Source organism: Dufourea novaeangliae, unplaced genomic scaffold (assembly GCF_001272555.1).
Source record: "Dufourea novaeangliae isolate 0120121106 unplaced genomic scaffold, ASM127255v1 scaffold208, whole genome shotgun sequence".
NCBI classification, from domain to species: domain Eukaryota; kingdom Metazoa; phylum Arthropoda; class Insecta; order Hymenoptera; family Halictidae; genus Dufourea; species Dufourea novaeangliae.
The window spans coordinates 882,116-894,173 of NW_015374114.1; the positions used below are offsets into that span (position 1 = coordinate 882,116).

Here is a 12,058-nt window from a genome sequence, read left to right on the forward strand (position 1 = left end):
GCGAAAAAAGGTTAACTGCAAATGAACAAGTGAAAAGTTACTGATTTCAAATACACATTAACGTTAGTTTCATTAATTAACTATTACTCATAATGCATATTATACGAATTAACAAGAGGAATGTAATTTTTGTTCTTTTGGCGATTCTGTCGACTACCGTTAAACAAGCTTCCATGGGTAATGGTAGGTCACAATGGACTTAAATGTTTCCATATACAATTAATAATATGTTTTCATTCAGTACTTTCTGTGCAGATGGTGTGATTAATACTATAATGAAAGAGGTGAATGTAAATTCTACACCAGCATACAGTAGTAAAAAGGTAAATAAGAGTGATAAAATAATTTCATTGATAAGAATATTGGTTAAACAATTAACATGTTCATAGGACGAGACATCTAAATTATGTCCAAGTGGTACTGCATGTTCAGACCTAAGTGGAGAATGTTTAAACTGTAATTTAAATCCACATTGTGTATATGGGGCGGTATATGTTGCCAACTGTACAGTTTTAGAACACATTGATTGTGTTGTGAGTAATATATTAATATATAATTATCATATAATTCATTGTATCTAAGACAATAATTGACAAATTAAAATTTAAGGGTGATCAAAGCTTTCAAAAAAAGTACGTATGCCGTTATTGTTATCAAACAGAACATTGGGAGCATGAATGTCAACAGAAGAATTCTTGTAGTTCTGTAGCATCCCCTCGACAGTATTATAGAACAAATTGTACAGTGAATAGTGACATTTTATGTTTGGGAAGACGTAGATTCATGAAGAATTTACTGTGCAATTGGACTGTAGGATATCGCTGGTCTACTGCCCTAATTTTAAGCATTACTTTAGGAGGTTTTGGAGCTGATAGGTATGTAATGCTCAATGAATCTTTACACTTTTCGGGTAAAAAAATTGCGTTTTACTGAATACACATTACAGATTCTATTTGGGTCACTGGCAAGAGGGAATTGGTAAATTGTTCAGTTTTGGAGGACTTGGTGTATGGACACTGATTGATGTTATACTTATTTCCGTGAGATATTTAGGTCCAGCAGATGGGTCATTATACCTTTAAGTACTTCCAGAGATAAAACAATCTGTACTATGCATAGATTAAACGAAATTTATAGTTTAATTATGAATTTTACAGGCTACTCTCATGACTAGTATGTAAAATATTGAATATTTTATTTATTATCTATAAAAGAACTGAATTGTAATGTGATATGTATATAAATATGTTGGATAGTACTCTTTCATAAATACAATATTTTTATTAGTGTTAAGTTGTTACCTGATATGTACAATCTGTTAACTATACGAATACAGGATTCATAATCCATTACTCTTTTATCAACGTAATAAAATATTTATAAACATGAATATTTCTTTTTTACTCTCGGAAAATCGTTGTTTTTCACATCAAGTGGTACTGACTGAGAACGTGAGGTCACGGAGCACCCGGTGGAGGCGCCATAGACCCTGCACGGTGAGAGCGTGGGGTCACGGAGGCCCCGGTGGAGGCGCCAGTGATCACGTGGGGTGAGAGCGGGGGTCACGGAGCCCCCGGTGGAGGCGCCCTTGATCACGTGGGGTGAGAGCGGGGGTCACCGAGCCCCCGGTGGAGGCGCCATAGACCCTGCACGGATATTTTATTGTCTCTCAACGCAGAAACAACTTGAGTGTTGGACTACTGGTCGTTATAAATATATCTTCGATCTTTTTAAAAGGTATAGCCGGATGAGGGGACCAAAAATCCCTACTTAATGGCATACGTATATAAATAAGTAGTATTTAAGGCAATTGTTGTGAAATTTATTCAAATACTATTGTAAATTGTGTACTTTCATCAGATTTATCGGTAACGTCGGGTATTGACTGTAAAATGTAAGGGGGTTCCAGAGCCCCCGAACCATATGGAAGGAAATTACATTCCATGTTAGATCTATTCTATATTTCGTTTGTGCTAGTAGTTGGGTAGTTTTCCGTAAGTGGCGTCGCAGGTTTTTTCATCATTTTTCGTTTCTGTACAAAAGTATTAAATATTAATTGAAAAAGTCATAACAGACAATCATTAATGCAAAGATCAATTCAGGGGAATACAACAATTTGACACAATTTAATTTGCGAAAGTTTCCTGTACTTTTTATGATAGATAAGTGTATGTAGTTTGTGAAGTTCCTGACATAATAATACCTATTAATTAAGTTGTGCTTAGTTTAGGAAGACATTTAATTTTTAACAACAATGTATACATAACAAAGAAATTCAATTAATCGAAAGTTATCTCTGTTTTATATAACAAACACACACTGTTTATTTCCTAAACGTAGGGAAACAGCAATGTATTTACTAAACATCCTGTCTTGCATAGCCTCAAAGTAACACGTTCGTACGCATAGAGGCACAGAAAGTTTATTATAAATTGACAGAATGGCAGATGTACGCGATATATTGGACATCGAGGTGCCTACCACCAGTGAACTCACGAAAGAGTCAATTATAGGAGGCGACAAGAAAAATCGAAAGAAATATGAGTACAAAGTACCTAAGAGACCGGAGGGTATGCACCGTGAAGTCTTTGCGTTGTTGTGCAAAGACAACAATGACGTGCCGCCACTGTTCCCGACGGATACAGCAAAGGGATATAAACAAGTTCGGGCTAAACTTGGTATGAAAAAAGTGAGACCATGGAAGTGGACACCTTTTACTAATCCTGCAAGAACAGATGGAGCGGTCTTCCACCATTGGAGACGAGTGGCAGATGCGGGGAAGGAATATCCCTTTGCCAAATTTAATAAAAAAGTTCCTATTCCAACGTATACCAATGCTGAATATGTTCAACATTTAGTCACAAATGGATGGACCAGAGCAGAAACTGATCATCTGTTTGATTTATGTAGAAGATTTGATTTGAGATTTATTATAATAAAAGATAGATGGGATCGTACAAAATTCCCTGCTAGATCTGTAGAAGATTTGAAGGAAAGGCAAGTAAAAATTTTGCATAAGTTCCATATTCTTCTTGTTCTGAATGACTAATGTATCTGTATACATATGTTTAGGTACTATCAAGTGTGTGCTGCTTTAACAAAAGCAAAGTCTCACAGTGATAAGGTATATACGTTTGACGCAGAACACGAAAAACGTAGGAAAGAACAGTTAAAGAAATTGTTTGAAAGAACACCGGAACAAGTGGAAGAAGAGCAAATGTTGCTGACTGAATTAAGAAAGATTGAACAGAGAAAGAAAGAAAGGGATAGGAAAACGCAAGATTTACAAAAATTAATAACAGCCGCCGATCATCAAGCGGATCCACGAAAGAATGAGAGGAAACCCACAAAGAAGAGTGGAGCTTCTTCTAGGAATAGACCCAATAAGACTGATACATCTCATGTAAATAACTTACTTAAACTTTACATTTGAGAATCTAATTGTGTCATATATAACATGCACCAATATTTACAGACCGTTGAATCAGCTGGTATCAAGTTCCCAGATTTTAAAAATAGCGGTGTGTCGCTCCGTTCGCAAAGGATAAAGTTGCCAAGTAGTTTAGGTCAAAAGAAGATGAAGGGTATTGAACAGATGCTTAACGAATTAGGACTAGGTACTTACACCTCGTTCAGTTACTTCATCTTGATCTTGTGCGATTGTGTATTAATATATTTGTTCTTCTAGAATTAAATCCACCGCCCACGGAGCAAATATGTCAGCAGTTCAATGAGTTGAGAAGCGACATTGTTTTATATTATGAGCTTCGAAACGCGTTGTCGACGTGTGATTACGAATTGCAATCGTTAAGGCATCAATACGAGGCTTTAGCTCCTGGGAAGGTAATACAATTTAAGCAGCGAATGGAAGTCTTACTATTCACAGAGGAGATAATATTAAAACTATGGTGTTTTCAGACGTTAACGATACCTCCGGCGTTGTTACCGAAAACCGAACCTGAAGTCAAAGCAGACATAATAGATGTGGTTGGTTCACCTAGCATGCCGGCCATTACTCACTGATTTTTTCAGTAAATTAGTTTCATGCCGATTGTAAATAATTTCCGAGACATTGAATCGCAGTACTCGAGACATTTCGCACAAGTGTCACATTGGAAGCGTCTCGCCGACTGTACCATTTTTTATATTGTATCGGACAACGATTAAAAGTAATTTAACGAATGTTAATGGCGTCGTTGTTATCAGTCACCCGAGATATTGTCCTCCAGTCCTCGTCGGAGTACCTTGACACAGTGGTGTAATTCAGACAAGATACAATTTACTTATATATCTGTGTATTTTATATTGTCGACAAAAAGTAACAATGTACGGTCAAACCGTATAATTTATCTACAACAATCTACAATAGATTACAATATGTTGTCTTGTTTTTTTTTTTTTGTTGAGGGTTAGAGGGAGGCAGGAATATTAGAATAACAGGGAAAAAAGGGGGTTTTCTCGGAGGGAATTGGGGATCGGGTTAAAAGTGTGGAGGAAAGATGGTCGATGCAGGCCTTTCTTCGTTCGTGCTCCGTTAATCGCGATACAGTTGACTGTTTTAATTCTATATTAAATTACTCGGTAGCCTCTAGTCGTACTCGGTACGGAATAATGCATATATATGTTTTTGCTCCTTCGTGATCGATAACCCACCGCCCCCGACTTTTTCCATCTACGCCGTGCCGTGAGGACTCTCTCGGTTAAAGTGTAAGAAAGAGAAGATAAAAAAAACAAGAAACTAGTCACAACATCGTTGACTTGTATATCCGATGTATTGTTTGAAGATCGCGCTTCCCCTCGTCTTACACACTTTTGTCTTTGGTTCTACATGCGCTGATGCCTTGATCGGTAGACGCAAGGGTAATCGGGCAACATTCACGTTCGACGGTTTTATCGAATATTCAATTTTATGGAACACCCGTCGGAAATAATCTACACTTTAAACGACACTCGTGATTTTATTAATTCTCGAAAGGACTGATAAATCATCGCCACTCGACGAGTGAGTCCTTTAAAAAAAGCACCTTGTACAAACACGAGTTCATCGAATATTGTTCACATGTTTTGAACGTCTATCTTCGCTTCGGAATCGTGACCTACTGAATTGAAACGAATTCTCCGAGACTTCGTTGCTCGAATCTAATTTCTTGGGCCCGGGAACCGGTCTCAACTAGTTTCAAGTATGGCACTCTGAATCCCAGCGGGAGTTGAACGGGGAATAATATAATCGGAGATAGAATAGAAGAGAAAACCAATTTTAGGAACTTCAAGAGTGGCTTCAAAGGGTCTTTTCAAAGAACACGCGGCCCTTTGCGCGACCGCTTCCTCCGGGACGCATAACGTTCGGGGCTTTGGCGTCAAACGAACAGCACTGGGCGGAATATTACGTACATAGAACCGAGCGCAACTTCTTTCTCTATTGGAATTATACTCGACGGAGTTTTTCGACTTTCGTTGCAGGAACTAAGGAACGAGTCAACAGTTTCCAAACTTCGCGAAACTTTGGACAACAATTGAAAGGAGAAAAACTACGTACACGTGTGTCGCGAACGATAGGGAAATGACAAATCTTTTCAAGCTGAATACATATCTTTCGATTCCGTTTTTTCCATTGATTCGCCGGATCTTTTTCTTTCGACGAGGGGAAGTTCGATCAGGTGACCCTGGCACAGCAAACGGGTGGCGGTTGAAACGAGAGAACAAAATTATTCTAGCTACGAATAAAGGAACTGCTGTACATGTATACATATATACACATACCAGTAGCAACAATAGTAACAATAATCACAATGAGAGTAGCAATTAATAAATAAGTAACACGCACAACTGGTAAAGTACAGAGCAGGCGTAGAGTCGGTGGAAGAAATAGGACAAACCGATCGAGTCTGTTAGGGGAACACTTATACGGGCCTACTGAACACAAATGTCGATCGTCAAACGCAGCAAACACGAAACCACAAGGAAATGATTATCCGGGGATCGTTTTCACCGAACTGAACATATCCGGTTTATAAGAACTCTTCCACCGACGGTACCTGTTCGTAAACAAAAACACAATCCGTATGTCTTTCCTCTGATGCCTCGCTCCACGTATCCCGCGTGTATATTTTTTTGTCCTTTTTGTTTTCCGTCTTTTCCGTTTTCCTCGTTCGGCGCCACAGACACCCCACACACACTGTGAACATATCGATTTCGGCGACGTTCCGAGCGATCCTGCAACTGACCGGAGAAGAGACTTGTCTCTCATCGTTATTCTTTCGTTATTACGATTTATTTATTCTTTATTTATTTATGTATGTTTTATTTTTTTTGGGGTAAGTTACTTTTGCTGCGTTTTTCTTCTTCGTATAACATGTAACATGAGAAATCGTATTCTTATTCGTTAAAGACATTCCCTACAACGGTAATGCGTCATGGATATGTGCGCAAGTGCGTGTGAAGAATGTAGGGAGAGAGGTTCGTCGGAGATTGGTGGGGGAAGAAGAGGTAGTCGCGTATTGGGTAGGAGTTGGACGAATGAGGGTGGAGGGGTTCGAGGAATTTTTCTGAGGGTGTCCTCTCTGAAGAAACGAGAGGTTACGGAAGAGGACCGACGGTTTGGCCGGGAAACACGACGGGGGTTGAGGGGGTGGATGGGTAAGGGAATCGGAGAACCGGGCGAATTCGGAACTGACAAAGTGTGTCCGCACGTACGCGCGCGTACGCACGTGCGCACATAGGCACACACGTTTTTAAAGTTTTATATGTATAGACTTCTGTATATAATTGTTTTAATCATTGATTTTTTTGTTTTCTGTTGTTTGTTGGTTGCTTTCAAGTTTTAACTAGCTTCCTCGAGTATGTATATATATACACATAGGTATATGTACAGTACACATATGTATGTGAATATATATATTCGCTATTATGTAATAGTAACATGTACGCTCGACAAGTGCGCTGACTTCTCTCTCTCTCTCTCTCTCACACATGAGATTTTTCTTTCTTCCTCTCTCAATCTTGCTCTCTTTTGAACCCCTAGCACACACGTACACACACGCACGCACGCACCACATATCATGTCTCTCTCTCTCTCTCTCTCTCTCTCTCTCTCTCTCTCTCAGACACACACACACACACGCTTCAGCTTGTCTATAGTTAATGTTCTACCTTGTATTGTATATAACTACACGCTATGGTAGACAACAACAAGTAATATTAACCTAAACTTGTTTCTCACCTGCTTTCTCTACATCGTATTCGTATATGCCGTAAAAATGTTGTATATAATGATATTAATATTGTTTATTATATCTTGTTTTATTGCACGCGATCGTCGACCCACGACGGGCGTCGACGTGTCGTCGAACGGAACGTCGGGTCGTGTACGGTCCGATCGTTGACGGCCGATTATGTGTTCACCGATTTCGAAGCGACCGAACATCGCGGCGCCCGATAAACGACTGGTTTTAAATTAACGTGAATTTTTCACCAAATCCACAGAATTTCGTTGTGGATTCTCGTATGTTTGTTTTCTCTCTCGGTGGATTCGCGAAACTTTCGTTTCTTTTTTTTTTTTAAACACGATCGACCGCGATCGATCGGTCGCCCGACGATCAACCCGTCGTTTGTTCGACCATCGATTCCGTTAACGCGGTAAACGTTTTCTTTTTAACATTGTCAGCCTGTTACACATTTTCAGTTTTTTCTTTTTCTTCTTCGCCTTTTGCTTTTTTTGTTTGCGTCACGAGATTTTTTTCATTACGCCCTTTATTTGGATTATTTTATGGTTTTTTTTTGTTCTATTTCCTGCGCTTAATCCTCGTTACGCTTGCTCGCGCACGATCGGCGATCTTTCACGCCTTATATAGGTATAAGCCCAAAATCATACCTGCGCGCGGTGAAGTGTAAATAACACGTGGTCGTTGGTGCAGCATATATTCTTTTTTTTTTTTTTTGCGTTTTGTCCACCCCCTCCCCCCTCCCTACCCCCTTCGAAGATCGATTTGCCGTTTATAATATTTCGACAGGTATCACAAAAAGTCGTCAAATCGAACGGTTGTACGAGACCTCGTTGTTTCTCGAGCAAATTGCACGTACACACGCTGCAATCCGTAGTAAAATTCATAATATTTATATTTATGTGTATATTATATAATGTACGTGCTATGCGGGTTTCGTCTAATCGCATGTACCCTAAATATCCGCGAGAAACAGAATCGGTCCTTGTACGTTCGGACTTAACCCTCTCCTTGCCATGTGTTCTCATGCCCAGAGTGCTGGTCCTTAAGAAGAAAAAAAAATAGAAGCCTAACAACCTAAAATTACATTGGTTATTGTTTTATCGTTTTCGCCGATTGCAATTTCGTAAAAATAATTTTCCGTTCCGAAAGGGGCGACTAGTGCAACGGAGCGATCGTCGCGTAAAGTTTCGATCCCAAGAAGAGTAAGCTGACGGAAAAGAAAGAGTTAAACGAACGCGACTGGTTGAAGGGCTGAATCGAGAGAATTCACGACGATTTCGAAGCCAGAACGGTGGTCCGAAGGTGACCGCGAGTTTTGTGTCCCAAACGTCGAGTTGGACGCGTGTACCAGAGGGCAGAGAAAGGGTTAAAACAAGAACGACAACGGACATGATGTGTTCGTACGCACGAGCGAAAGAAAGCGTGTTACCGTTATAAAATTCATCCCATCCTCTCCCTCTCTCTCACACACACACACACACACACACACACACACACACCCCGTACGTATACAACGTTAGAACCTTTACATATTTATATGCGCGTGTATGTATATAGTAAGTATAATAGTTGTGTTATGTATATAATATTCACCGTATTATTATAATTTTTTTTTCGTCAATCCTTTCCCCACTAAGGTATCTTTGCGGTAACCTAGGTTTCATTTTCTCGTCTCTGTTTATATACCTCGTAAAATCCGGATTTCTCTCAGCTACGGTCCTATCCAGTACGTTTACTACTGCGGCGATGGACGGGGGTAAAACCCTATGTAATGCGACGAATTCAACAACGACAATCATAAAATATATGTATATGTAACGTGTACGTGTAATGTCTCCGTGTATGTGTATATAGTATATGTATGTATATATATATATATACGTGAAAAAAGAACTGAAAACAAACAAGATCGCACGTATGTGTGTATTGTACATACATGCATGCACGCGTGCGCACCCATTGTGTTCTGTGTCTCTCTGTATGTATATATATATATGTAACTAATCACAAGAAACATGGGCATACGCCGAAGATCGATAAATTGCCTGGTCACTTTGTCCTTTCACGCGTGCAACCCTTCGCACGCGCGCACCCACGTCCTTATTGTGTAGTATACAGTTTTGTGTGTGTGTGCGCGCGCGCGCCAGTGTCCACCATCTTGCACGCGATTCGAATCGTTCGACAGGCCCGCTCAGGACCCGAAAAACAAATAATACCGCTAAGTGATCAGTTTACTTTTTATAATAGTCAACGTCTCTTTGTCTTTGATATGTGCGTTCGCGCCTTGTCGTTTACCAAGAGAATATGTTTTTAAGCCTTTAAGCGGTATTTGGTTTCCTCCTGCCTCCTTTCGTTTTCTTTCTTTCTACCGCAGCAAACACACACACGCGCACACGCTGTCACGCAGTTATTCTCGCATTACACACGCACACGCGGCGTTCACGCTTTAACTGTTCGTTCACACCTTCCCCCAGCGTCTCCGCTGTTCGTTAATCGACGAAAACGAAATCATAAACGAGGGGATGAATTCCAGTAATATTTCCGGACCACGTATCGACAGAGACTGACGGGAAAACTAAACCGATGCTCCGCGGCTTCGTCATCGCGGGATCACGTCTTTCTCGGGACTAGAGCCGGTTTTGGCGATTACTCGACGTATTGACAATTAAACGCGCGAACTTCGTCGATCCACGTATATGTTGACTGTGTAGAGGTCGTAAATTGCCGAGTACGTAACTACACTATCCGACACGCTCGCATCATCGGCTCTATCTCACTATATTTCGATCTGTTCCCCTCGCGTCCTACGTCACGCGATAGGTACTTGTGGATGTGATCGACTTAGCCAATATGTAGTGACAATTTGTGTGACTTGAGATGGTCCATCTGATTTGATTCGTCGGCTATTTACGATCTCATGCGCGGTACGTATTTACCCGATTCACGTCGTTCCAGCCGAAACGAGACCCTTCTACGGAAAATGGAAAAGCTACCCCGTATCTCTACGAATTCGATGTCCCAAGATTGTCCATAAAAAGGAGCGTATTAACGTTTCTAGTATGCAATTTTGCAACCGAACGTAAACTAGCCTCGCTCTGTTAAATCGACCGAGCATGATCCCGCGCGATTCGACGATTCCGTGCAGTTTGTCGCTACCAAACATCGGCTTAACCGAATAAATAAGAGTAAATGTATGTGTTCGTTTGTTCTCCGTCACGACAATTCGTGGGAAAAAAAGAAGTCTCGACAGACCGGGGCACCTATACATGAACACAATTTGAACTTTTAGCCATCTAAAAAATACTGTTCCCCGATTCACGGACGACAATTCCTCCGTCAACGCGGGTGCGTGTACTGAAGAGTTATCGTTGCTTCTCACTTTCTCACTCTCTCTTACTCTCTCGGTTACGTACCACATGCGGCACAGACGTTACCGACAGCGCTTTTAGGTTCGGTTTACAAACGGCTCGTCCTTACGTAACCCGTGTTTTAATATAAAAAATTATTAACCTCGAGGCGGCTAGATTTGACCGTGCTACGTTTTCCGCTGTATACGTATCGCGTCGAGAGCAGTTCGACGATAAGGTAACATCGTACCTATGTCCCCTTTCACCCTCAACGATGTTTATCCTAAAGTATTATAAAGTACAAATTACGAGCGCGATAATAGCCGTACACACCACGGGCGCCGAATCACCTTCTCTCGGCCGCGACCTTTCGCCTTATCACGCGATTCTCTCGGCTCGCCCGTGCTCCCATCGTTTGTTCGCGGCTTTATACACTTGCACAACACTTTCCAACACGAGAACAACACGTAACAAAATCACACGCCGCTGTCTTCGTTCGAGTTTTTCCTCTTTCGTGGATTCCCTGTCGTCGCGACTAGTATTTTACTAGGCTTGTAGAGGAACAGTCTGGTCGAGAGAAGTTAATGATACGACGCTCGAAGCGGTTGTCTGTCCTCTGATTTCCGGTGACGTCCGGTGTATCGATGTGCAGGCCAGATATCGCTTCCGCGGTATGAGTTTCCCTTTTTTTTTTTTTTTGGAGGGGGCGCGTTCAAACATTTTCGGGCGTTGAACGTCATCGGGCCCAAGTTAAACGCACGCGCGTTCTCTTGTCACGAAGCTTCGACGAACTTTGTACGGGACGATAAATAACGCCTAATCTGTTTACCCGGTCGTCGGAGTCGATTCGGACTGATCGATCGTTACGATCTTTCGTACGCTGGCTACGGATAACAAATGTTTAATTGAAAAACGTTTAATCGAAGCTACGTAATCTCCCTCGGGTCATATACACACGCGCGCGCACACACAAACACACACACGCACACAGGTCACGCACACGCGGAAATTTTCTCCCATTCTCTCTAGTTTTCCCGGCCTGGTGCTAAAAACGCTAGTTCGCAAAAAATGTACGCCACCGTATTGTTTCTCCTTTTTTTTCGTTTTCGTTAGTACGTTTTCTTTATTTTTAATATTGATCGGTGATCGATACCTCGGGAAGATCGTATTGTGCATCTTTTTCGCTACTTGCCTCTCATGGTTATCATTTACAAGAACTATTAAGAAACGCTACGTCCTATCGGTTACTCCTCGCTAATGGGTTCTTCTCTCTCATTCCCTTTCTCTTTCCGCCTCTTGTTCGTTACGTGTATCCTACACGCTATTTGCTCGCTCGTTTCGAGATACACGGAACCTCACGGTCTGTTCGAAAGTGTCTGATCACAAAGCCGTTCGGGTTTCTCTTTCGTCTGAATTGTTTCATCTTTCTACCCTCTATCGCTTTGATCCCTTGATTTTCCACGTTCTCCATAGCTGCTCCACCGCCCC

General features: G+C 41.2%; 2 protein-coding genes across 3 annotated transcripts; both read left to right on the plus strand.

Annotated features, from left to right (window-relative positions):
- The first annotated feature begins 10 nt into the window (after positions 1 to 10).
- On the plus strand, positions 11 to 1,082 carry LOC107190987 (TM2 domain-containing protein almondex). Its single transcript, XM_015579906.1, has 5 exons — positions 11 to 183; positions 256 to 323; positions 390 to 533; positions 610 to 875; positions 947 to 1,082. The coding sequence occupies exons 1-5, from the start codon at positions 93 to 95 to the stop codon at positions 1,080 to 1,082; spliced, it is 705 nt and encodes a 234-aa protein (XP_015435392.1). The 5' UTR covers positions 11 to 92.
- A 1,064-nt stretch (positions 1,083 to 2,146) lies between these two features.
- Positions 2,147 to 4,233, plus strand: LOC107190967 (DNA methyltransferase 1-associated protein 1). 2 transcript variants are annotated; one of them, XM_015579886.1, is made up of 6 exons: positions 2,147 to 2,168; positions 2,341 to 2,997; positions 3,073 to 3,403; positions 3,476 to 3,617; positions 3,689 to 3,843; positions 3,919 to 4,233. In XM_015579886.1, the coding sequence occupies exons 2-6, from the start codon at positions 2,441 to 2,443 to the stop codon at positions 4,021 to 4,023; spliced, it is 1,290 nt and encodes a 429-aa protein (XP_015435372.1). In that variant the 5' UTR covers positions 2,147 to 2,168; positions 2,341 to 2,440; the 3' UTR covers positions 4,024 to 4,233. The 2 variants fall into 2 exon arrangements, with proteins under 2 accessions (XP_015435372.1, XP_015435371.1); XM_015579885.1 differs by lacking the exon at positions 2,147 to 2,168 and having other exon boundaries at positions 2,303 to 2,997.
- The last annotated feature ends 7,825 nt before the right edge of the window (positions 4,234 to 12,058 follow it).